Source organism: Halyomorpha halys, unplaced genomic scaffold (assembly GCF_000696795.3).
Source record: "Halyomorpha halys isolate HHAL.00 unplaced genomic scaffold, Hhal_1.1 Scaffold447.1, whole genome shotgun sequence".
NCBI lineage: Eukaryota > Metazoa > Arthropoda > Insecta > Hemiptera > Pentatomidae > Halyomorpha > Halyomorpha halys.
In genome coordinates, this window is record NW_027107551.1 from 188878 (window position 1) to 214196 (window position 25319).

A 25319-nucleotide genomic window follows, 5' to 3' on the forward strand; every position below is an offset into this window, starting at 1 on the left:
AATAGTGATGAATGATCTCATACATACTAAAATAAAAAAATAAAAGAAATAAATAAAAAAACTCTTAAAATATATACAAACAAAAGAATAGACAAGATGGACATAATCAAACTATCTGTATGAAAAATAAATAAATAAAATAACATAATGATAAAATAATATATACAATAGAAAAAGAGGTCTAACGTGTCATGATTTCATTGTATCTGCTGTCAAGCTATGCAATACCAGTGTGGCAACGGACCAACAACACGTTAGAATTGCATTGCCAAGATGGTGTTGCAGTCAAATGAATAGTATAATTGGAAAATGACATAAATTTCTGAAGTTCAAGAAGTGAATTATATAGAAATATACAATTTTTTAATGATTTATTAAATGAGTATTTTTCTGTTATTTATGAAAAGTGAACTGAACATTTCTAAAGATAAAACAAAAAAAAAAAGGAAGAAGGAGGAGGAAAATCAGATGTATTTCAAAGGCAGCGGCAATGCTAATGAAGTTTTTAAACAATACCTAATTATTCCCTAATGAGCAACTAGTGTTAAGATAATTACCTGTTTTGGATTTTTCTAAGCTAGGCGAATCTCCTTTGTGGTGATAATTTCGGTTTTGAAAAAAAATCTGCTTTTCACAAACTAATTAAACACAGCAATCGTTCTTACGAGAAGGAATTAAACCTTTAACTGCCTCTCAATCATACATTTTTACTGTTCTGTATATTAAAAGTATCAGTGTAGAGTCATAAAGTAATTTACCGACTTTGCTTGGATAGTCAGTAATAAATAACTTTAGCTTGGAATACTGCGTTTGAAATAGATTAACTTTTAAAGGGGATCGCCGTCCAGTTATACGATATGGTTGTAATGGTTCAATTAAAGCTTTTAATAATGTCAAGTAAATAACTATTTGATCGGACGTAAAATTCTGAAATAGCCATTTTACACGCAGTTAACCAATCATGATTCCGCTTTGGACATTTAACTATTATAAAGTCTTAGTTGTTTATAAGAATCACCTTATGTAAGCATGATAGAAACGTATTTATATTATCTTCGATAAATATGACAAACTTTTTTTGGAAATATTAGTATATTCGAAAACTGGCACTGCAGGTCATGTGTTATTATGTGTATTGTTAATATTTTATAAGGGGCATTAAAAATGCTCTCTAGATGAAAATTAATAAGGTAGAAAATTAAATTAAGCACACAAAGACTTTAATAATCTTTTGGTCCTTGTATTTGTATTTACAAACAACTACATAAATTATTCATAATATTTTTAACTATTATTACTTTTTTTATATGTTAAATAATTACCAACAGGTTAGATGTTGGCTGTACATTCCTGTTTTATACATATGTACAGGTGCATCATTTTAACTGAATAACATCCGAAATTTATTGGAGGAAGATAGTCCAGGTGGGGGTCAATAAAGGTATCGAAATAGTAATAAAAAACTATATATTGTTAACCAACGTTTCGTCCAACTCTGCAGGGCTTCGTCAGGGCTGATAATAATGAAGTTCTGTTGTCAACTGTTGCAAACAGGGTAACGGGGCGTTTAACAACGTTTAACAATAAATATATTTTTGTTACTCTTTTGATAGCTTTATTGACCCCCACCCGGACTATCTTCCTTCAATCTACATCATACGGTCAACTATCTTCTTCCAATCCAAAATTTATGTCAAAAATACAGGTAATTGGATAAAAAGCATTTTCAGTTTTAAGACAATCTGAAGAAAACTTACATCAATTACTTCTTATTTCCTACGACATAAATATACATTGATTTCTTCCGTCAACTGATCTAGATTAGAAATTATATAATCATCTAAAAGAGGGACAATCTTTTCCTTAGTCGACTCAAAATTGCGTTAAACTTTGCTCTTTATTCAGAGTACAGCAAACTATTGACAGGAAGGTATTTACCTACAGTTTTCTTGATTGATTAACGTTTGTGAGTTGTAGCTTCATGTATATTAACTTAAGCGATTTCATTTTAACCTGAATTACTTTTAAGAAAAATTTTTTTTTACATAGTTTGAAATACTAATCTGAATTTGAAAATGGTAGGTATAGATGTTCTATTGAAATCAAATCTTGAAGAAGTAGTCTATATGTTCTTGAAATGCTGAGTTTCGATTGACGAAACATTATGGTTACGATTTACATCATCTTATTCTTTGCCGGTTATTTAAATTGATTGAAGTATATTCTAAAACCAAAACATTATACGCTCTCTTTTCATTGCCTTGCCATACTGTACATATGTTCAAATTGCTGAAACTCGGTAAATGAAAGAAGTAAAAATGTCTTCGATCGAGTACTAGTGAAACCGTTGGCTGGCCCTCCCAGTTGGAACAACCAAGTATAAACAGCAATGCATTGTAGCATGCTTCACGCCTTGTTAGTTGTTGCGTTTGCTGCCTTTGTAAACCAGCTCGGGCGTCGAAACGACTCGACGCTCTCTGGGATGGGAGTCATACCCCACGGCCATTGTTGTTCCGGGGAGGAGCGGCTAAAGGGGAACCGGTCGTCACCGACTCACGACACTGCGTTAATCGCTGAATTAGATTGACAAGGACGTATAAAGTTGGCGGCACACATTTGCATAGAGATGAAGGAAGGCCGAGATAGAGGGGCTTGTTTCCTGGGGCGAGGGCAAACAGAGATAGGACGGGACATGTGTTTGTCGCTGCCTCATTGTTTACCGGTAATGTTCGATAAGGGACACAGGTAACTGCTGGCCCGCATTCCCACAACCGACCAGATAAGCCCATGCGGGCCTTCTTCGGCCACCAACCGCACTGCGAAATGGCTCCTACATACAACCTCTACAACATGCATGTCGATTCCAGAAAAAAAAAAAAAAAAGTGAGTAACCTATCTTTTTGACTGGAAAATTTCCATATTGCTATCTTTCTTAATTTTTCTATCAAAAACATTCATCGGGATACATAACGCTAAGAAAACCTCATCAATTGTCCTCAGGTGTAACAATAATTTAATATGATTGATGACAATGTAATATACACAGCTATACTCCCCACAACTTCAACATGAGCTTTACAATTCGTAATAAAAACCATACTGTAAAATGTATTTGATGTATCAGATCTATAAGTAACATTTATAGAAATCAGAAATCATTTCTTAAGTTTTAACCTCTTAAAAATGCTCATGACATAACAGCTACTTTCAAAGTATAGGAATTAAAAGAAACCTCCAAATGATACTAAGAGATAACATCACGAACCTAGAGGAAAATTCTAATTAAAAAATTAAACCATGAAACTACATAAAAAACAAGACGAAGGCCCTTGCAGCTAAAAGTTCGTAAAAATATCAACCTAACCTAACCTTACCTAACATTTTGATCTCAAATCTCCTGATAGAGATATCCTTGTCTTACAGTAGCTTTCATTACAAACTTCATCTTATATTGCCCAGTTTTTAATTTAATTGGATTTCATGCAACCAGAACTCAAGTCATTACGAAACATTGTTAGCCGAGACATTTTAGATAATTTCTTCGACGATTTCCTGTTTGCATAAAGCTTTTTAGAGCATTGTTCCAATCCTTTGTGGAATTCATGGTTGATGTTGGTAGACAGACGAGGGCGGGGGTGGTGATCAAGAAAGGCCTAGGGTGGGGCCTTGTTGTGGTTGGAGGCTGATTGCAACAGAACAATAGCACGCGCCACCCCACGCAGTGATAATGATCTTTGCATCGCCGGTTGCCACAACATACCCCCTTGTCATTAGGGGCCAGCAGCAAATCTTGAACCCTTTCAGTCAAAACATGTTCTTTTTCTTCTATTCTTCCAGGCTTATTGTTCGGAACGGAGTCTCTTGTCTTTTCCCCCAGAAAGGATGCAACAGCATTCGTCCCGTTTCCGCCTACATTTCCCCTGTCGGAACAATCGCAATATAACGCTTATTAGGCTCCGAATAACGGTACTGGAATATGCGGTTACGCTCTGCATACACACAGCAGTGATAGTTCCGAAAAATAACCAGAGCATCAAAATATTATAATGCTCTCTACCTTGCGAGATATTGCACATTGGAACATATTAAAATTGTTCATTAATTGAAGACTATCTTCTATAAAGGTTGCTGGATCCAGCTTTCTCTTCAAAGGCACATCTCTAGTTTATGCAAATATGAATTAAACGCAAGCTATTGTTAGCAATAATATTCAGCTTTACAGTACTGTAAATTTTGTAATATCTACACCTTATTTACTTGAGAGTGTACAATGCACAATGTTAAGTTCAGGAAATAAACTCTTATACTCACCTTCCTGTTGATAAATTGCATAAACCCAGAATAATTATGCCATAAACACGCATCTTTTGTTTATCTCATGTATTACAATTTCATAGTATAAAATTCATTACTTTTTTTTTTTGTACAGTTTATTTTTAGCAGAGAACTTTGTTTTCTTTCCCCCATAGCATTGGGAAGTTATGGGCACAGTTGAGAGCACTTAGTTTGTCTTCTATAGACAGAGTTGAAAAACCGAAGGCGTCTAATGGGTTCTAAAAACAATCAGAATAGGGATCCTTGCCAGGAATTCAGTTTTAGTTTGTTTGCGTGTTGAATTGCTCCCTTCTTATAGTATCTATTTTGGTAGCGTTTTGAGATGATATGACTTGGTTTACCATAGTGAAAGAATCAGTATCCGTTAATATTTGCCTTAAATACGAAATATACACTAAACATTTTGTAGACGGTTCTTGAATCCGGAAAGGGAATCCATTTTTACAGTTCTAATTTTATAGTTAATGTACTGCTATGTGACTTACTTCAAGTAACAGACAGCGTAGAGTAATTTTGCGCTGTTTTTACTATACGATAGCCACAAAAGCAGACATTTTTTTACGGGTTTTATATCCTAAGCATTTTAACGCAGATTAAACTGCAAAGCATGACTAAAAATTGTTTACAAGCAGTTACATCAGACTCCGATTTGCTCCTCCTTTAGATGAGGCAATTGCACTCCACTCCTGGTGTAATAAATATCAACAATTTATTGACAATATACTATCAGAACGGAATTAGCATACTGCCTGGATGGATTGGCTACAGAAGAGAGCTGTTAGGCGGTAAGCTTGAAATTATTCAAAGGGTGACTGTGCCCTAATGAAGACTGACGATGCGGGACGTGAAGAATCAGATTATATCTTGTGTGAGGGACCGCCTACAGCCATTCAGTCTCTCGTTAACGTCATTCCTCTCACCAGTCATATATATTACTAATATCATATATTTATGTATTAAAATTTAGTGTTTTTTATTACAATAAAAATATTAAAATAATATTTCAAATAAATTGTTGAATATTTCAGTTTTTATTCTCCATTACGTAACCCAAATGGGATACGAGGTTAGAAAGGGGCAGGTTATCTTACTTGTTATCCTGTAGCGTAACTAAGACCAAATACGCACGGAGGACAACTCCCCAAAGGATTCCCTTACCCAATTTATAAGCATTTTTTTCCCTCCTTTTTCGAGAAATTTCATATTAATTATGTTTATATCTAGTTTGAGAGAAATTTTATTTATTTTTATTGGGAGAAGATAATTGACAGTATGTAGAAGATTGTAGTAAAATAGTCCGGTATCTAAATAGTAAAAAAAACTATTTATTGTTAACCAAATATAACAATAACATAACAATATAACAGTCTTCCTACAATTTATATAATTTCATGTAATTATTTTTCATTTATTTTATATTTAATTTAATTTTATGTATTTTTAAAAATTTTAATATGAATGTGATCAGTTATCACCATCACCTATAGCCCAATAACGTTGTGGCAGATTGTAATATTTACCAATACATAAAGTTTTGAACAAATAAAAAAATTATGTGCCTCCATCTAAAAAAGTAATTTAATGTCATTGTTACTCTTTTAAGTATCAATGTGAATTTTAATCATATGGTGATCGTTAATTTTGTTCGATAGATTTTTCCAATCATGAATTTTTAATATAAAAAACTTTTTTATAGTTGTTTATTTTTTTAATGAGGTTCATATTTAATTATTAAATATCAAATATAAAATCTCTTTAGGATCACATTAAACTACATACACGTATATATCCAACATTTTAGCAACGCTTAATACGTTACATTCTTAAAATTATATTATGATTTTATAATCATTTTTTTCTTAGGACTTTTCATCTTCAACAATACGAATAAAATTAATTTTTACAAACATACACCAATATTAAAACCAAATAAATATTAATTCAATTATGTGACTGGGCTTTAGAAGAAGAAAAAAAGTCGAAACCAAAGAAAAGGGCCGAAACGTTGCTAAAATGTTAAATATATAAAATAAAATTGTTGAAAATTTGATTATTTCTTTATTATTTGCAATGAAGGTCCTAAAGACATTTTTCCTTCATTTTAATTAATATTTAACAACTAAGTTTTACTTCATACCAGGGATTATTGAAATGTTTGTCCAATTTTTTAAAAAATATACTTATTTTATATTTATATTCTTATGGCATCAATATTAAATTTTTAACAATTTACTATTAAATGGATTCAATGTAAACAGCATCGGTACATGTTTTTCAAAATAAACCTAATTTTTATTTTGAAAATTCCGTAGTAATTCATAAGGAAGATTATATTTTTAGAAGGAATACATATTTGATAAAATATTAATTATACGGCAAATTTTAACTAAGATTCAAAAAATCTTTTGTACCACTCATCCGAAGCTCTGAACAAAATTAATATGCTATAAATTGGACATTGTCAAAAAAAAAATTAAATATTAAATAAAAATATCAATATAATCGTAAAAAAGATAAATAAATAAAGATCTAAAAAAGTTATAAATGAGATGAAATCTATATATGAATAAAAAGTTTTAAAAAAAATTTTTTTAGAAATAAAAATTATAAACTAATTTTTATAAAACTATCAAAAGAAACATTGTGATATTAATCGAATATTTGTTTTTAAAGCTAATTTACTCGGGCAATTAGCATGCAATAGAAGAAAATTTTAATAACTTGGATAAGTTAATTGTAAGATTTATTAGTAGAAATTTAGTGTTATGAGTTGAGTGAGTTGTGAGTATAGAATACGAATATTTTAGGTGTCTTGATAACAGCCTAATAGCCAAAACGTCGGAAAAATATACACAAAGTTGAGATATAAGAATCAAAAGATATTTGTGTTTTAATTGAAGTTACCTATTCACAAAAAATAATTAATTTGTAATATATTAATAAACTAATAAATTATAATAGTTGTTTTCTGTTTGAATTATGAATGAAAAAAGGCTCTGCCGCATTGAAAAATAAAGAAGTTTCCGTTCAGAAATTAACAAAGACAAATTTCAACTCAAAGCAAGATGCAGGCCCTACACTAATTTTTTTTTCCAATTCAGGTTTTGTTGTTTCCATTTTTCTTCTGTCCATCTTCTCTTCTAGTCCCTTTTTGACATATCAATTTCAGTTAGTTCGTTTTCATCGTTGTCACGTCCTTCTACAACAATATTCTTGATCAAAGGGCTTCCGTAGTGACAAGAAATGTGGATTTACACTCAACATATTTGATTAAATGTTTTTGTTGCCTGTCCATCGGGAATAGAATAATGTTTATTTTGGCCATGTCCCGGTGGAAATTTTTCAGCTAGAGATATGTACTTCTATGTTATAATACGAGTATGTTTCCTCGAAGCGCTGTCAGGGTTAAATTTATGCGTTGGTCGCTCGTTGCCAGCAAATGTTCTAGCCACTAATTATGTCAGTGATGTGTGGACCGAAGAATACTCAAAGGGACGGATATGTTTGCTTTTATAAATGAATATAAAGGTATGTACTAAAAATAAGGGCAAAGAAGAATCTGCATTCACGACTAGTAAAAATTAGCTATTTTTTTATTCTTCGGTTTCTCTAAGTATTCTCTTTAATATTAGAAATAATTTAGTTGAATTATCGAATCAATTTTTTTTGTTTTTTATATAACTAAAATAAAAAAAACATACAAACAGAAAAAGATCATATTTGTATAAACTGGAAGTATGGAGAGGAATTTGTTGAAAGAGGATTCTCAGTAAGAAGGCTTGTGTTCCGAAGTTGAGGAACCATCCTTCAATTTGTAAAGAATAAATAATTTCAAAAGGACCATAGTGGAAACGATTATTCCAAACTTAATTGGAATCTTAGGGATTCGTCTTAACAATGACCAATTTTTTTCCTCAATAATTTTATTTATCAATTTTCCCGTCAAACATTATGTTTTTAAATCAACTTCATGATATATATCGGATACTGTGTACATTAGTAATTCTATTATCTATTTTTATTATTATTTCAAAAAGATGACTAAAAAAAGTTATATGATATGTGACAGTAAAAATTTGACCTTACTCGACTGAGGTTAAATACCAAATCCATTTCAATTATTTATTTTTAATTAAAATTATAATTAAAAATTTACATATTTTCAGGAAAAAAAATAATAATAGACTTCTAAAATCTAAATGTTTATTTGTTTATGTTGTATGTGCTTGTGTGAATTTGTTTTTTGATGGAATACAGTGTACAGGATTACTAAGCTGGTTAGTATCAAATGAAAATATTCATTATAACTAAATTTTGAGATATGATGAACATAAAACTTTTTATTAATTTATGAATTTTTGAAATATATTTTATGAAAAAATTAATTTTTTCTTCGAAATTTTATATTCTCCCGACTGAGGAAACATATTTTTATTTTTTTTAAATATTTTACTCATTTAAAAAATTACAGATCAACCAGATGACAACATCTATCAGTCGGTGCCAAAATAGCACATAAAAATAATAGACATAAGTTAAATGTAACTATTACAATTTTGACTATTAAGGCCTTGAAGCTATACAATTCTAAAGATAAGTACAATATAAATTGATCTCAAGTGATACAACTAATAATTTAATTAACAACTACTATAAAAATTTGAAGTAAAAAAATAAAAATAAAATAATAATTATTACAAAAAAAATAAATTAAATTAATAATAAAAATAAATGAAAATATTTTGAAGCGAATAATAAAGCTGCAAATTTACAATTAGTGAATTAATATAGTAATGAGAATAAAACAAGATGATACAGAATATGACAAAAAAAAAAAGGATCCAATAATAGCTAAATTAATAATATTTATTACTAAGCACACATACATTATTAATTCTAATTGTAATATAATAAATAAATTATGTGGAGTATAGAAAAAATACAAGGAGATATGGTCATTTGGTGAATAAAATCATTTTTATTTTCTGCTCTAATTTGTTTAAAAATACTCGCTTTGTTCCCACTGGTGCAGTTTATAGAGCCCTAAACCGTTGCCTAGTTTGGTGTAGATAGGTTGAGTAATGTTGTGTGTAAAGTTATTTCTATTTGTAGGGCGTAAGCTGTGGTCTAAAAAATTTTATTTTCCGATTTTTTTCAAAAATTCGTATTTACGGGTTTCTTGAGGTGCTAAAAACGAATATCAACTTTTTTTTTTCACTCCTGAATATCTTTTATCACACTTTGATAGGTCAGTCGGTTTGATTTTTTTCAATATAGTACTAATGTTGATGCACAGTTAGAGTTGTTAATCAAACACTATCTATTTTACAATATCATAGTAGTAATATTTACAATAATTTATATCAAACTATCAATTGTGTTCATTCAATCTACATACATCCTCAAATATAACAATTGCGAAGAATTACCGGGTCACTTTTGAATCACTTGACCGATTTACGAGCTTAATAAAATTAAAATTTTTTTTTGTTGACAAAATGTTCCCTTTCACCTTGGGAAGGTTTATAGATAATGAAATCCCCAAATTTTTACTTAAAAAAAAAATTATGAACAAAATTTTTTGGTTTGGTTTGTAGCTCAGAAAGAATACGTTTTTACATTGTTGTATACCAACCGATTCGTCTCTTTCCGAGGAGTAATAAAAAATATCACTTACTCCATTAAGCTACACTATATTTACAAAAAAATTATAAAAATATAATGTTGCTTTGGTGTAAGTTGGTCAATAATTTTGTTTTATTTTTCTAAAAAAAAAAAAAAAAATCATATTTGTTTTTGGCGTCTTCTCAAACCCCCATATACCATTTTTTTAAATTATTAATTTTTCACCAGCTTCTCTGCATTTTATCCAATCCCTACGTTAATAGAACGGTTGAAGAACTGAATGTCTGCTTTTACAATTATTTTTTGAGATACTAAATACGAATTTCATCACATATATTTGTTCAATTTATGTTACCAAATCATAAAAATAAAGTAAACGTATATTTTTAATTTAACTAAATACGATAATATAAATCAAACTATTAATTGTGTTCAATAAATCTATATACATCCTCGAATATAGCTATAGCAATGCAACGCTGGGTCAGTTAGTTCTATAATAAATACGTGATAAATGTTAAAAGTGCCAATACTTTTACCGCAGTACAGCGAGGCGATCTGAATTTCCCTTTTATTACATATATTTCAGCAGTATGAAAGTAAAAAACAAACAAAAAAAAAACTAAAAAATAAAAAGAATGATTAATAAAGAAATAAGGTTATAATATACTTGATTAAAAATATAAAATAAAATATATATAATAAACAAGGTTGAAATCTGAATAGCACATTTCAAATTTTGTTCATATTTTGTCTATTAATAAATTTTTGGTACGTTCATATGAGTATATTTTTAGTTATTTCTTGTCGTAGTATTATACTTTTTTGTAACGGGTTGTCGGTAATGAGATTAAGAGAGAAAAAAATTTTTGTCAGTAACTATTTGTACTGTCGTCTGGAGCTATAAGTCAAACAAGCTTGAAATTCCGATGTACTGATAGTTGTTCACTATCCTAATACATGGTTTTAATGAGCTCTAATTTTCTGTTTTAACCAGAAATAATTTATTTATTAAATAATGTTACAATAACCCATAACACGTGGTATAAATCAATGCAATCATATAAGTTTAAATATCTTACATAGAAAATATTTATTGGCATACAAGTTTTTAAAAGTTATTTTGTATTAAATCATATGATAATATGATGGAATAATTTATATGTCAATTTCTTAATTTAAATCAATACATGTTTATTTTTATTTTATCTATGTTTACATTGATTATATCTCTCTTCTGGCTATTTATGATATCTGATAAAATAAATTTTTTTTTATAAAAGGTGAAAAAAAATATTGATACAAAAGTTTACCTAAAGTATTACGTGAGATCTCTGGAAAGGATGTCACCATTTAATAGATAGATATTACAATCTGCCACACTATGGTGGGCAATAGGTAATAGTTATGAATGGTCACATTCATACTAAAATAAAATAAAATAAGAATGAAAATAAATAAATAAATGAAAGAAATAAAAAAAAAGTACATAAAAATAAATAAAATCTCTCTTAAAATATATACAAACAGAAGGGTAAAGAAAATGAACATAATCAAACTATGTGTATGAAAAAACAAATAAATAAAATAATATAATCTCTAGTCACATTTACAACTTAAATTTTGTAACTTATTTTTGGTGTTGTGGAAAAAGGGCTGAATCTGAATTTTGGGAGAGTACATTTTCTAATTTATCCGGTCTGAAAACTTGTTACTAGATGAAAAATATACAATGTGCTTACATTTGAGAACTTGGAACATTACTCATCGTGTTTCACATAGTTACTATATTTAGCCAATGAATATTCCAGTAAAAAATACCTTATAAAAAAATATGAAAATGTTGAATTAGCTATTTTTACAGAACACGGACGATATATATAAATAAATATTTTTTTAATATTTATTTATTGCTATTTACAACTGTATATTATAATACATTTAGTAAATCTGATCTAAGTTAAATTGGAGTGTTACAGGTGTGTAGAGAAACTACCTATTTGTAGCACTCTAATGACATTTTACATTAGCTGGTCTCGTGGCCATCTTCTTTTCAGGCGCCTCGGAGGATTGTCAAGAATGGAAGAGGAAATAAATATTTAAAAAAATAAAATAAGCCTATAAGATAAAACTTTAACAAACACTTAAAATTGTACATAAATAGCACCAGTTAGATTGTCATAATGAAGCTTTTTATGCGGAATAATTTTGCAGTTATTAAATGTTTATAGGGAACTCCTAATTTAATTTCATTCCGTCTCTTGGTTGGCATATCAGTTATTCAAATTTTTTTTTTTTTTTGATATTTCATCCTCATCTTCAGAGAATTTGTTCAGAGAAAATAATGTTGTATTAAAAAAAATAGTATGAAGTTTAGAAAACATCGTTTTATTGTTGTGTTAAGTATATCACTTTCCCTTTTTCAATAACTTTTTTCATATAACAAATGCTTAATAATTAATCAAAATTTTTCACTCCGGATTTATGGCCATACCGTGTATGTATAATCTTTTTATGGATTGGAATTCAAAATTAGAATCTTATCCAGAAATGTATGCGCTATCAAACAACTTCGCTGTTGTATACAGCTCCTGTGGGGTAGAACTTGAAAAATTGGTGGTTTCCGTTTCGATCTGTTATCCCCCCACCGATTTCCCGATTGGTTCGGCCCGTCGGAGAAGACGTGTCGAATGGCTACACTGCCCCCCCGGTCCGGAGCCGTCCCCTGTGTTCCCGATATAGAAGCAGAAAGGACCCGGACTAATATAACGCACGACACTAACTCAGTTCAAGCCCTCATCAGTTTTCCATTCCGACAGAACAGAATTAGGAGCAACAAACTTCTACGCATCTCCACTGATTTATGCGGAGTTTTTTTTATTAGAAAAAAAGTATTTGGCGTAAGATAGATGATACTCAAAACAAAATTTTTACAGCTTACTTCTAACAAAAAAAAAAAAAAAAAAAAGCATTACTTAGAAATATTTTTATTTATATTTTGTATTTAAGGACCTTTCAACTAAAAATCAGTCATAATGTAAATAAGTTGCCTTATCTTGTCTTTCAATATAAATCCTAATTTACTTTGAGAACAGGAATAATTATAACCCTGAAGTTGACAAATAGTAGATGTGGTTATAAAAAAAGTAATAATTTTTATTAACAATTATAATTGTTTTTTTGATGGGGGGGGGGGTCATAGGACAGTCTGATAACAATTATTAAAAAAAAATTAGTGGCTCTAAAACCTAGAACACATTTTAAAAAAAAATAAAACCACTTCATTTATTGATAGATATTACAATCTGCCACACAGCTGTGGAAAATAGGTAATAGTGATGAATGAGCTCATTCATACTGAAATAAAATAAAATAAGAATGAAAAATAAATAAATGAAAGAAAAAAAATTACATAAAAATAAATAAAATCTCTCTTAAAATATATACAAACAGAAGGATAAAGAAAATGAACATAATCAAACTATGTGTATGAAAAAATATATCTACTCTTAAGCACACTACATAAAAGGATTTTTTTTTAAAATTCAATATGTATGAATAGTTTTATTATATCTTTATTACCTCTTATGAAAAATCAGGAAATTTCAGGTAGCTATTAATGGAGTATTTTTTCAAAGATTAATTTCACTCAATAATAAAGTTTATTTCAAATATTTTTATTGCTCCTGAATTATGTGTAAATATATTCCGTGTAATACTCAGAATAATATTTAGTAAAAAAGAAGTATATAAATTTATTTATTCGCCAATAATTAATACAAAATTTAATCGTTAATGTTTACTGGTAAATAATTTTTTTTTTCGCTAATACGTTCTTATGTAAAATAATTTTTCGAAAAAATTGTTAATTTTTATTGGCATTTATCATATAAAAATAATTAAATACCAAATAGAAAAATTATATTAACATTATTATTTCAACAAAACAAAAAATTTAATTTTGTTGATTAAATTTTACTCCGGTCAATATTGAATTGTTGTTAATATTTTTAACGAATTGGTGCAAACTTCAAATTGAATGTTATTAGAAAAATGTTACCAGCAAATATTATCTCCGGTGTGAACCGAATTTAAGAATGCAGTATTTAGACAATTTTCCGTTTGTCTTGCTTTTTTTTTCTAATATTTACTACTAAATTTAAGATGAAGAAAAAAACAAAATATATAATTTCGATTTACCCTGCCTTGCATCCTCAACTATGAAAGACTGGCATATTCCATTACCAGCAGCATTACAAGATAATTGTATATTATATGTACTTTGCTAATCACACGGAACAGCCGACTGTATAAGTTAATATATGACGTGATCTCGTTAGAGAACATTAAATTCACACGTTTCAACCACGCTCTTCAACTCCAATCAATTTGACGCGTAATATCAATCTCGTTTTTTTTTCCCCTCCTCATCCATAGTTTCACCCTCCCCTTCATGTATTCGAGACACGTTCATTTCCTTGAAATAATTAAATCTGTCACCCCCCACATCCCCCACAGGCGACCACATTGCCTAACAGCACGCATCGCGATGGATCTACCCATCTGTCCGAATCCGGAACATTGTACCGGCGTTGTAGTTATGTGTTCATGGATCATAGAGAACTTGAAGGGTATATGGATGAGTTATTTATACTCCGGAAGGTTGTACTCTCTCCCGCCTGGAAGTGCAAGTCAGCCAGCGCCGGATTGAGTGTCAACCGGTTTGGATAGGCTGCTACTTTCTTTATAAGAACGAGATCCATCGTTTATTATAATATAATCAAGAATCCCAAACTACAAAAGAATAAATAAGTGAGGAGGAAAAAGAACTGGAAGAGTTCGATCTATGGTAGAGGCATACTAATTTCTCTGGTTCGTTCACATAAAACAAGGCGCAAGATTTAAAACTGGCTGTGCTAAGGTAAACTGTGTGCTATCTCTAGCAAACAGGAGCAGCTACCGGATCTTGTAAATTATATTCTCTCATTGATAACCGGGTGTCTCTTATCAGTTTGCTCTGTGAGTAAGTTAAGTATATAGAGCCGGATTTGTGTGGAACCTCCCCGACCAACTAACGATTAGATGATAACAACTTAAGCCTACTCCGTCTGATAACGGGCAAAGAAAACCGTAATTGATCGTTACTCCTCCCTTATCCGACAAAACTTTCCCTGGGAAACAAAAAAATAAATAAATAAAAGAAAATCTTTGGAATTTCCATGGCAATCATTTGCACAAAAGCATTGACCAGTAAGGAACCAGATGCCCATTCCTCTTTTAGAACTGGATGTTTGCTATTTTTATACCGGGGCTTTATGCGGTTTAGGCCGTAAAATATCTCCCTTTTGAACTCTACACAGTTTTAACATTAACCGCGATGTTTAGGTTAGTTCTGAGTGTGTTGGGAATCTAATGTGATAAATATGCACGTTAGGTTTTGTAATCCAGAATTGGTACTATTTCCATTGAAAGCACTGAGTGAATTGGAACACATGCAAGCAAATACAAAAAAGAATAATTAATAGTACACAAGTATCGACTAATTATTTAAATTTGTATGATTATCAATTTCAATCTGTTAAGAAGTATAATGATTTCTGTTGTATATATGTTGCATTTAAAATCTTTCAAGCTTTAAAACATTATACGTAATATTGTATATTTGGGATGAAGGAATGAAAAGATTGTAATTCGCTTACAATTACCAAAAGCCCCTCTACTGCTCAAACACTCGAGACCAAAATACTCCACGATGTTTGCTTAGGCGTGTCGCCTACATGGCTCCCGGACAAACCCTCCTATCCAAAGTGAATTACTACTACCACAGCCTAACAAATATTTTAGTTTTTCCTAGTTACTTTTTTAAACTTAGGTATTTTTTTTAATCTCTATTTTAAGAAGGAAAGGATTCCTTATTTTTAAATGATTTTTTTATGACTTCCTTGGATAATAATCAAATAGCTTATAATATGTTTCTTAAACAATACTTCGTTTGGATATAGTTTATTTAAATCAATTTCAACAAATCGCAATGTTTGAAATGCATCAATAAAAAAAATTGTAATATCTAATACTAATTTATAAATATGTAATTCATAAATACCCACACAGAAATTTTCATGTTTAAATTATTCTCTGATTATACTTATATTTAATATGTCAAGTAAACTATAGAGAAGTAATTCAAGTCCGAGCCAAAACAGTCTATTACAGTAAGGTGTTTCTACAATTATCAGTTTTCATGTTATGAAAAGAAACGTCACAGGATGATCACTCATTTATGTGTTCAACCTGCAAAAGTTTGTTTTAACAACCCTGCCTATAGAGTGCGAAATACTCCATAAAGAGGAAACGAAAACGTTTCGTAAGGGTGAGATTGACAATGTCAATTCTGTTCAACCATATATTATTGTAATTTATTTTATTAATTCCATAAATATTATTTAGTTGTTGTTATTTTCTCTTTCATTCTTTAGTTACACAAACATTATTATTTTTATATATTTGCTTGTCTTATAATATTGTATAATTATAATATTGCAAATATTAAGGGTATATTTTGCGCGAGACTATATCCCGCCATTAGCAACTGTTAAAAAAATAAACTGTTATAACAACCATATAATGCCCACCAGGCAGGTGTATAAGGAATTATTATTCTCTTTACGTAGTCATATATTTTTTATAAGTGCAGTGGAAAATATAAAAAATAGTGATTTTAAATATATTCATATATATAAGTGGTATCTTTACGTTGCGTTTTAGCTCCTCCTATTTCGTTCACGTTATTTGCACTTTAGATCCCCTAAAGAAACATTGAAGGAACCTTCCTCCACCGTTTACATGGCACGGAGGGGCAGTACCCTTACAAATCCGAATTACGTCCCCAAATTTGAACTTGATCCGTAATGCTCCTACTCCGGGCCGTTTGAATTTAGATTGGGTCGCTTTAGGAAGGTCAGCTAAGGGGACATGGAAGGCGGCACGAGACTGCTATAAACGGAAGCCTGCCTATGAAAAAAGAGCACTCCTACGGTTGATATCTCATTGAAAATGCATGGAAAGGCAAGATATTATAGTTAGCTATCTGGTTCATGAATAAAGCCGGGCGTTCCGTTGTCGGCGGTATCCCACCTGCCCGCTCCTCACAAAATTAAAATGAATAAATTATAACACTCGTCCGAAGAGGTAATTAATGGTAAACAAATGTTGGGCGACAGTGAGTTAATTTCGGTCACCCGCTACCCAATCCTATGATTTTCGTGTCCTAGCCTGCTCTTATCCGCATTCCTTACCGGCATAACTGTTAGTTATAATTAGGGACTTGATGAACGGTTAATTAATTGAATCTTGACTGGCGAACGCCAGCCCATTCGGTCGTTTAGGCAATTAATCACTATTGGGCAAATACTCAACAGCAGGTTACTACAACGATGGATACATTTATCTTGATAGTGATTACATATTTAAAAATGTCAGTACGATTCAGAAAAACATAATTATTTTATTAATGCGTGTTAGCTATATCACCAATACCAATTATTCATTAGTACGTAATATTTAAGTATCCTCAGGTGTGCGAAAAAATGTCCAACTATTGTTGTAAGGTTTCTGTACAGAACGTATTATTCTAGTTATATCATCCCAATTTTTGTTTAATTTGACGAAACTATATACAGCCGCCATTTTTTATACATATAGTTTTCATTAAAGTGATAACTAATTATAATAAATGACTTTCTCTTCCCCTCCCCCCCCCTCCGGCTGGGCTATATGGAAGACTGATAATATGCGAACCGTTCCTCAAACTGTAATGATCACAAATGTCACTTAATGCCAATTTATGACTTAAATTCATTTTATGCTGATATACAAATACTTTTTCTTTTTTTAAGGTGCGTATTGATGTTCCCTTAGATATCCTCAATTTTACGATTCGGCCTATCTGGAAAAAGGATCCTTGGTCCCTTGGCGGATGGAGACCCTCCGGTTCCTATGATTCATGGCACTTATAAGCAATATAGTGGGCCGTAATTCCCGGATTTGGAGCGGGACGAGCTCTTCCCCATATCGCTAATGTAGCGTGGCCCTGCAGTAAATCACGCTGCTATTGGTAGCCGGACAAAAAAATTCTACTCTCCTTTTAAAACTCGATAATTAGTTAGCAGTAAAATTAGGAAACAAGGTTTCTTCGGTCACAATGTTGGTCCGCTTTGAGGTTATTTCTTTTTTTTTTTCTTTACGGGCCGACTCTAATTTCCATGTCGGTCATCACCCTTCATAACAATGGAACAGAAACATCGGTGGCTGTCTTCTCTTTCATAGTCGGGTCTCCGGTCGGTTTCCGCTTCGGTGGAGACGCACCGTTACGCCGTAAAATTGTTACTACCTTATCGAGATATGATATCGATTTCGTTTCTATATAACGGAGTTATGATAGTTTGGTTTGTTCTTTTGATCTCGAATTCCGTCCTTTGTGATATTCATTAAATGTATGTATATATATATTTCACAGCCGGGATAAGGCTAAATGAAAGAGATTTGATTTTAATATTTATTTGTTCCTTCATTAATCTCTACGCTATTGATAAATTTACAATTGATTTAAGATACTACAAACTAAGTTAAGCTTTGAAAAAATACATATAGGTTTTTAAATGTGATTTATCATTAAGAAAGATTAACTAAATAAATATTGTTTAATAGCTGCTCATTAGTATATATTTTATACTATATAATGTCTTGGTTTTTACTAAACCTACTAAATAAAAACTCCTGATTTTGAGATATCATTGGAATTCTGTAAAAAAGGCAAATTCAAGGAATTAAGTTTTTTTTTTTTATATTTTCACCATTTTACTACAGTAGTGATTAACTAATTAGTGTTAGATTGACTATATAATATTGAGGTTACTTTTTCTTTTTTTTACTAAAAAAGAGATTTTCAGACTTAGTAAAGTACAAAATATGTTCTCTTGAGTTGTTTTGATCAGCAATCACCTCAATTCTAGTTTAACTAATACCAAAATATCAGTAATTACATTTATAGGCTTAGTTACAATAACATGTTTTCTACTTCAGAACTGTATTTAAATAGTTATCAATTAAAATTTACAATGTATTGATATATATCTACAGTCCATATAGTTGTCTGAAGTAAATATATTTATTTTTTAGCCCGAACCAGGTTTCATTCCTTCCATTATAAACTCCCTAACTACCCAAACCCAAACCAAACCCACCTTGCTTCCTCTTCCATTCCTGACAATCCTCTAAGGCGCCTGGTAAGTAGAGGGCCACGAGACCTGCTAATGTAAAAACGTCATTAGAGTGCTACCAATGGGTAGATTCTCTACACGCCTGTAACACTCCATTATAACTGAAATAAAATTTACTGAATGATTTATAATGTACAGTTGTAAATTGCAATAAAGATAATAAAAAAAAAAAAAACTTTTTGAGTTTTGGGATTTGTAAGCTGAGTAGAGAAATTTTAGGAATATGAAATTATTTTTAAAAACACTTGGACGAATTTTATGTTCGTCTTAAATGTTTAAAAATTATCATATAATTTAATATAAATATCAAATAATTGAAATTAATAGTAGATTTTTTTTTCATTTAATATAATCTCAATTATTATGATCGGTTATAAAGATTGCCATGCCCCGTAGCGCTCCAGTCCTGACGCCTGATAGCAAAAGGTTACGATCCGGTTGTAAAAATCACTTGATAAGAACGCTGTAAAACTGTCTTCTTCCAATTTATTACTCTGATGTTAATAATTATGACTTTTGTTTATATATTCCAATGAAATGTTCAGGGTACGCGTTAATTTTTACACTGTCCCAAGAAATCTTGACCAAAGTCAGGGTTTAGATCCCACCTAATTGTGAAACATGCTATGCATTTATCAATTTATCAATGATCAATTTCATTAGGTTTGGATGTTTCATATTGCTATTTATGAACTATGTGTTTGCTTGCTGTTGGTGTACGTCTAGCTAGTATCCTATTCATGTGAAATTTGTAGTTGGGTAGAGTAGCAAAATTATGTAAGGTCTTCGGGAATTGCGGGAGCTCTCATGTTTCCCATCTTTACGACGAACTAGGCGTCCTCCATCCACAAGCAATAATTTCTCGGTCCATTCCTATATCAAACTGATGACACGTATTAAGTTCACTCTTAGCACATAAGATCCCATCCTACATTTATAACGCGACACACAGAATTGCATAAAATAATGTCATTCTTTGAAGGTATTTTATTACAAAAAAGTCTGTTTTCTATCACATTTAGGACCTTCTCAGTGTAAAGATTGTATTATATTCTTCCTAATAATATACCGTCTCGTTTAACCGAGCTTTTTGAATATCCGAGAAGAAAAATAAAATTCACAATTCGCTGATCATATTTTCGTCGACGATTGTCTTTTTGTCGATAATAGGAACTTTAATCAGAACGTGAAAACTTTTTTTTTTTTTTTTAAAAAAAGTACTTTTCTGCGTAAAACAAAAATATGGTATCTTGGTGTAGCGGAGACTAAGTATTGAGGGAGCATAAAAGCAAAGTTGTGCAATCAAACACTTAATTTATTTTAAAAAATTGATTTTTGAGTATTTCAAAAGTATTTTCACATACCGTCGGTGCGATGTAGAGGTTATCTGTGGTTCTATTACTGTTTATCTGTGTTATCCGAAATAATTGCGCTCCATATTAACTCTGTGATTCGAGGCTCTATTTTATATGTTTTTCAATCCAGTAAATGAACTAACCCTGAACCAGCAATCATTAAAGAAGATACCATTAAATTATTGCACGTTTTGCTTTAATCGTCACATTACATAATTATCATGCATGATTTTAGCCCATAGTCTGCCAAAATTGTTATGTTATTTATGTTTATTATGTTTTACAGAGGCCGCCGTCCAGTTCTTTGTCGTACCCTGGACACGGCAGCGAAGACGTAAGGTCTCCCGGTTCAGGAGGTACACCAGGACCTCTGTCACAAGCGCCGCAGCTAGACCACTCAGATCCAGGTAAGACTTTTTAACTTAAGCATTAATGATATAAGTAGCGACTTCCTTCAACCATAGTGCTGAATATTTTAATTCAATAATTAAATTAATGAAAAGAAAGATAGTTTTATAAATATTTATTTGTGGTCGAATATGAAATATTTTAAAATCATAACAATGGTATTGAAAATTCAAAATATCATTGAGTAATTCAACTTCATATAACGTTGTTCACTGTATTTTAGGGACATATTTAACTGAATTTCTTGAAAAAAATATTTTTTAATGACTATGGACGTACAGATCCTAATTTTCAAAAGGCTTCTTATAAAATACGGTATATCCAGGTAATTAATAATAATTTATTATTATTATTTTTATTTAAAAATAAGTAATAATTTTTTTTTATAACTATGGATATACAGATCCTTATTTTCAAAAGGTTTCGTATAAAATACGCTATATCCAGGTTACTGACTAAAATCTAATTTAATGATACCGTGAAAAATATTGTAATTATAGTGGAGAAGATTGGAGAAGTTTGTCGGGGGGTGCGGTCAGCAAAGAACAACATAAATAAACAAAACCATATTTATTTATTTTATGTAATTATGGTCGTATATCCTACCACCATACATTCCTACAAATTGTTTTCAGGTCTGTCAAAGTCCACATAAAAACCGACTTAGGCGAAATTTAAAAAAAAAAATTACAAAAAGGGAGGGGGAAACTCCTAAAAAAAAATGTATCCTGAATAACCGAGAAAACGCATTATCATTTCAATAATTTTGAGTATAAAAACATGTCTAATTACACGTTGTCTGATAATAAAGTGCATTTGCAATGTAAATCTAAAAAAAATATACTTAATTAATCAGTTTAATAAGCTCTTAATTCATTTAAAATTATGCGCGTCGATTAAGTAGGTGTGCATTTTATCTGATACCACAATTAAAATCACTAATCCAAGATGAGCTACATAACTTGTTATTTTCTTCTCCTGACACCTAATATACATTTTACCTGAAAAGAGTAAATGTTAATTGACGAACATGTGTAATTTGTGCGTATTTTTCTGCTCTTAATCAAAGCAAATATTACTTCTTTTTTTTTTAATATTGTGGTACTGAAACAACCACTTAATATAATAGTAATCCCTCAATAATAAAGAACATAAATAAAAATTATATGAGGAGAAGATGGTTGGGGTGTGCGGTCAGAATATAACACAAATAAGTTGAAATCTTATTTAATTGTGCCAACGTTTCGGCCAGAATATCTAGCCAACCGAAAATGAATGAATACAGAAATTACAAACAGAATGACATAAAGTAAGTAATTTTACAGAATGAAAGTGATGAAAGAAGTGGAAATAAAATGTATATATATTGGTAAATGAATAAGTAAAAATAACATAATTACAGAAATAAAAAAAAATAAAGTTATATAATGCAAAGGAATATGAATATTTTAATTTATTAATAATTCAAAAATCAAAATTATAGAAAAAAAATTAAATAAATAAACGAAAAATAAAATTAAGAGAAAGAAAATATATGTAACTAATTAAATATGTAACCATAATGTTAGAATAAAGAAACAAAATATAAAGTCAACAGTAGATTATATTTTATAGATTATATAATTATCCACGGTCAATTATCTTCTCATCATAAATAAAAATAATTTTTTATATAATAAAGTCCATTATTAATGCATGCGTAAAGGTTTGAGATAAAAAATAAAAAAAATGAAATAAAACAAGATTAATTTATACAAATTTTAATCTCTATTTTTTTAAATATTTAAATACATCATATTAAATTACTACATTGGTAACATGCTACTGTTTTGTAATTATGATTAAATAATATTCTTATTGATAGTATATTATTTTAATAAACGTTATTTAAATCAAGATTAGTTTATTTAATAATCAAGCCACCATAACTTTATTATTCTGTATATATGGGGTTTTAATCGCTAAATATTTGTTCTACGTTGGATACTGTGGTTATAATTTACTTTTATTATATTTAAAAACAATATTTGATCCTTTTTCTCAACTTTATTCTTTTTTAAAAACCTTCCAACGTTTCGACCACTTAGGTCATTTTCAAGGATACCTACAAACACTCCTTTTAATTATTTTTATAATAATTTCATTACTTCCTTCACTTACATACTGATTTCTTTGGTCCTACCTACCTTTAATCCGTAGTTAGTACAAATTTTAAATTTAGGAAAGAATTCTACAGAAGAAATTATGTAAGTGGGAATCTATTTTTAAAAAAACAAAAAAATTTGTAGTGTTATTATGATATTATTTCAATGATTAATTTATTTAAAGATGGGACAAAGGCAATTAGCCGGCATTTTAAAGAAATTTAAAAGAAAAATGACAACAAAGTAAAGGTAGGACCAAAGAAATCAGTATGTAAGTGAAGGAAGTTATGAAATTATTATAAAAATAATTAAAAGGAGTATTTGTAGGTATCCTTGAAAATGACCTAAGTGGTTAAAATGACGAAACGTTGGAAGGTTTTTAAAAAAGAATAAAGTTGAGAAAAAGGATCAAATATTGTTTTTAATAAAGTAAACCACTCTCAAACAAGAATATATTAATAAAAATTAATCTAATTACTTTTATTAATTTATGCTATATCAACGTTATATAATGTCGATTAACTAATTGAATATTCTCCTAAAATACAATTTTATATTGATTTAGAATTTTCAATCGATCTAGCTTGAGAATGCACACTGATATGAAAAATATTGGTAATTTATAATGAAGTTAACAACAGATACAACTCGGCATAAAACATTTCTGATAATTTGTCTAGAGCCTGTTATCAAAAACCGATAACGATATGCAGCTATATTTTATACTATCTTATCTACAATTGAATTCCGATGATAAGGCTGCCCTTTCGATTTTTGATTAATTAGAATAGTATTTTTTTCTATATTTTTTTTTTCAATCGGCATCATATCCTGGGTGTTATAAATTTAGATTATGAAACTGTTATTAGTTTTGACAGTTTTGATTTATTTGAATTAAAGAGAAAAAAAAAATAAAAATGACGGAATTCCCGGTGAAACGGTCGCTTAAAAAGGAATTGTTAGTGTTCACAGGTAACCAAATCCCATGATCTCGGGATATTAGGTCCTTATAAATCGATTATGTCGTAATTTCGATAATACTCATTGCGTTACATCATTTTTGAATTGCATGATTCATTTTTAAAATATTCATTCTGAAATAGTTGAAGGGAATGAGAACTGATTAACTGTCAGTTATAGCTTGCGGTTGAGAACTACATAAGTAGGAAATATCCAAGGAATTAGATTTTGCTCAAACAGCTTAAAATTTTCGAAAAATTCACTCAATATTTTTTTTTTTTTTAGTTTTTGGACCTGTCGGTCGGTGTTTTAACTTATTTATTCATTAAATTATTTTTTTTAAACTTATTTGTTCATTCAAGTATTTCTTTTAACTAACTTTTTTTTTTTTAAATCTGTATATTGGTTTTTTTTTTTAATTTATTTATTTCTTTGTTTTTCTGTAAACTGATCTACTGCTGTAAGTATTATGTCTTTGGTTTGATTTTACATTGTTATCTAATGATAAATTCGTTTAATTTGTTGAACGAGGGTAGTGGATCCCTGGAGAGGGGGAATTAGGGAGAATAAATTTATCAATTAAATGAAATAAAATTGTTAAATGAAATGAAATTATGAAATAGAAAAAAAAAAAAAAAAAAATTAAAATATTTGTATTTAGTGTGTAGACCTGTATTTATTGTAAAAGGAAAAGGTAGGAAAAAAAATTGTCTTTGTTATATCATGTAAGTATATGTATTGTATATATTTTCGATCATGGATTGATTGCTACTCCTTGTATTGTAGCAACTCAATGTATTTAGGCAGCATGGCTAAATAAACTATTTCTCTCTCGAACTAGATCAAAAAAAAAATTACGAAACACGGTAAAATAATTATACACATAATATAATCAATATATAATTTATAGATGCCTTAAGCAAATTATATGCACATTATATTAACAATTTTTTCCCTCATAAAAAAATAAGTTTAAGTCCAATTAAACAGTCCCTTTCTCAGATAGCTATCCTCGAAACGGTTACAATTATATAAGATCTAAATCTGTGAGTTTGTGGGCAAGATGGGTTCTCTGCTTTGAGCAACTTGATCCATTATCAGATGACCGAGTTTGCAGTCCCTACCTTATCAGGCCGGGGTGGAAACACGACTACCCCTACTCTGCAGTGATATTATACAAACTTCAAAGGCGGTTTTGACCACAAGTAAATATA

At 29.9% G+C, this 25319-nt stretch overlaps 1 protein-coding gene across 3 annotated transcripts in view; it reads left to right on the forward strand.

Annotated features, from left to right (window-relative positions):
• Window positions 1–25319, forward strand: part of hth (homothorax) — a 321058-nt gene that overhangs the window by 116927 nt on the left and 178812 nt on the right. For all 3 annotated transcript variants that reach the window (XM_067045908.1, XM_067045909.1, XM_067045910.1), the window contains exon 7: window positions 20880–21000. In XM_067045908.1, coding sequence (XP_066902009.1) covers window positions 20880–21000 — 121 coding nt within the window. The remainder of the gene's footprint in view (window positions 1–20879; window positions 21001–25319) is intronic.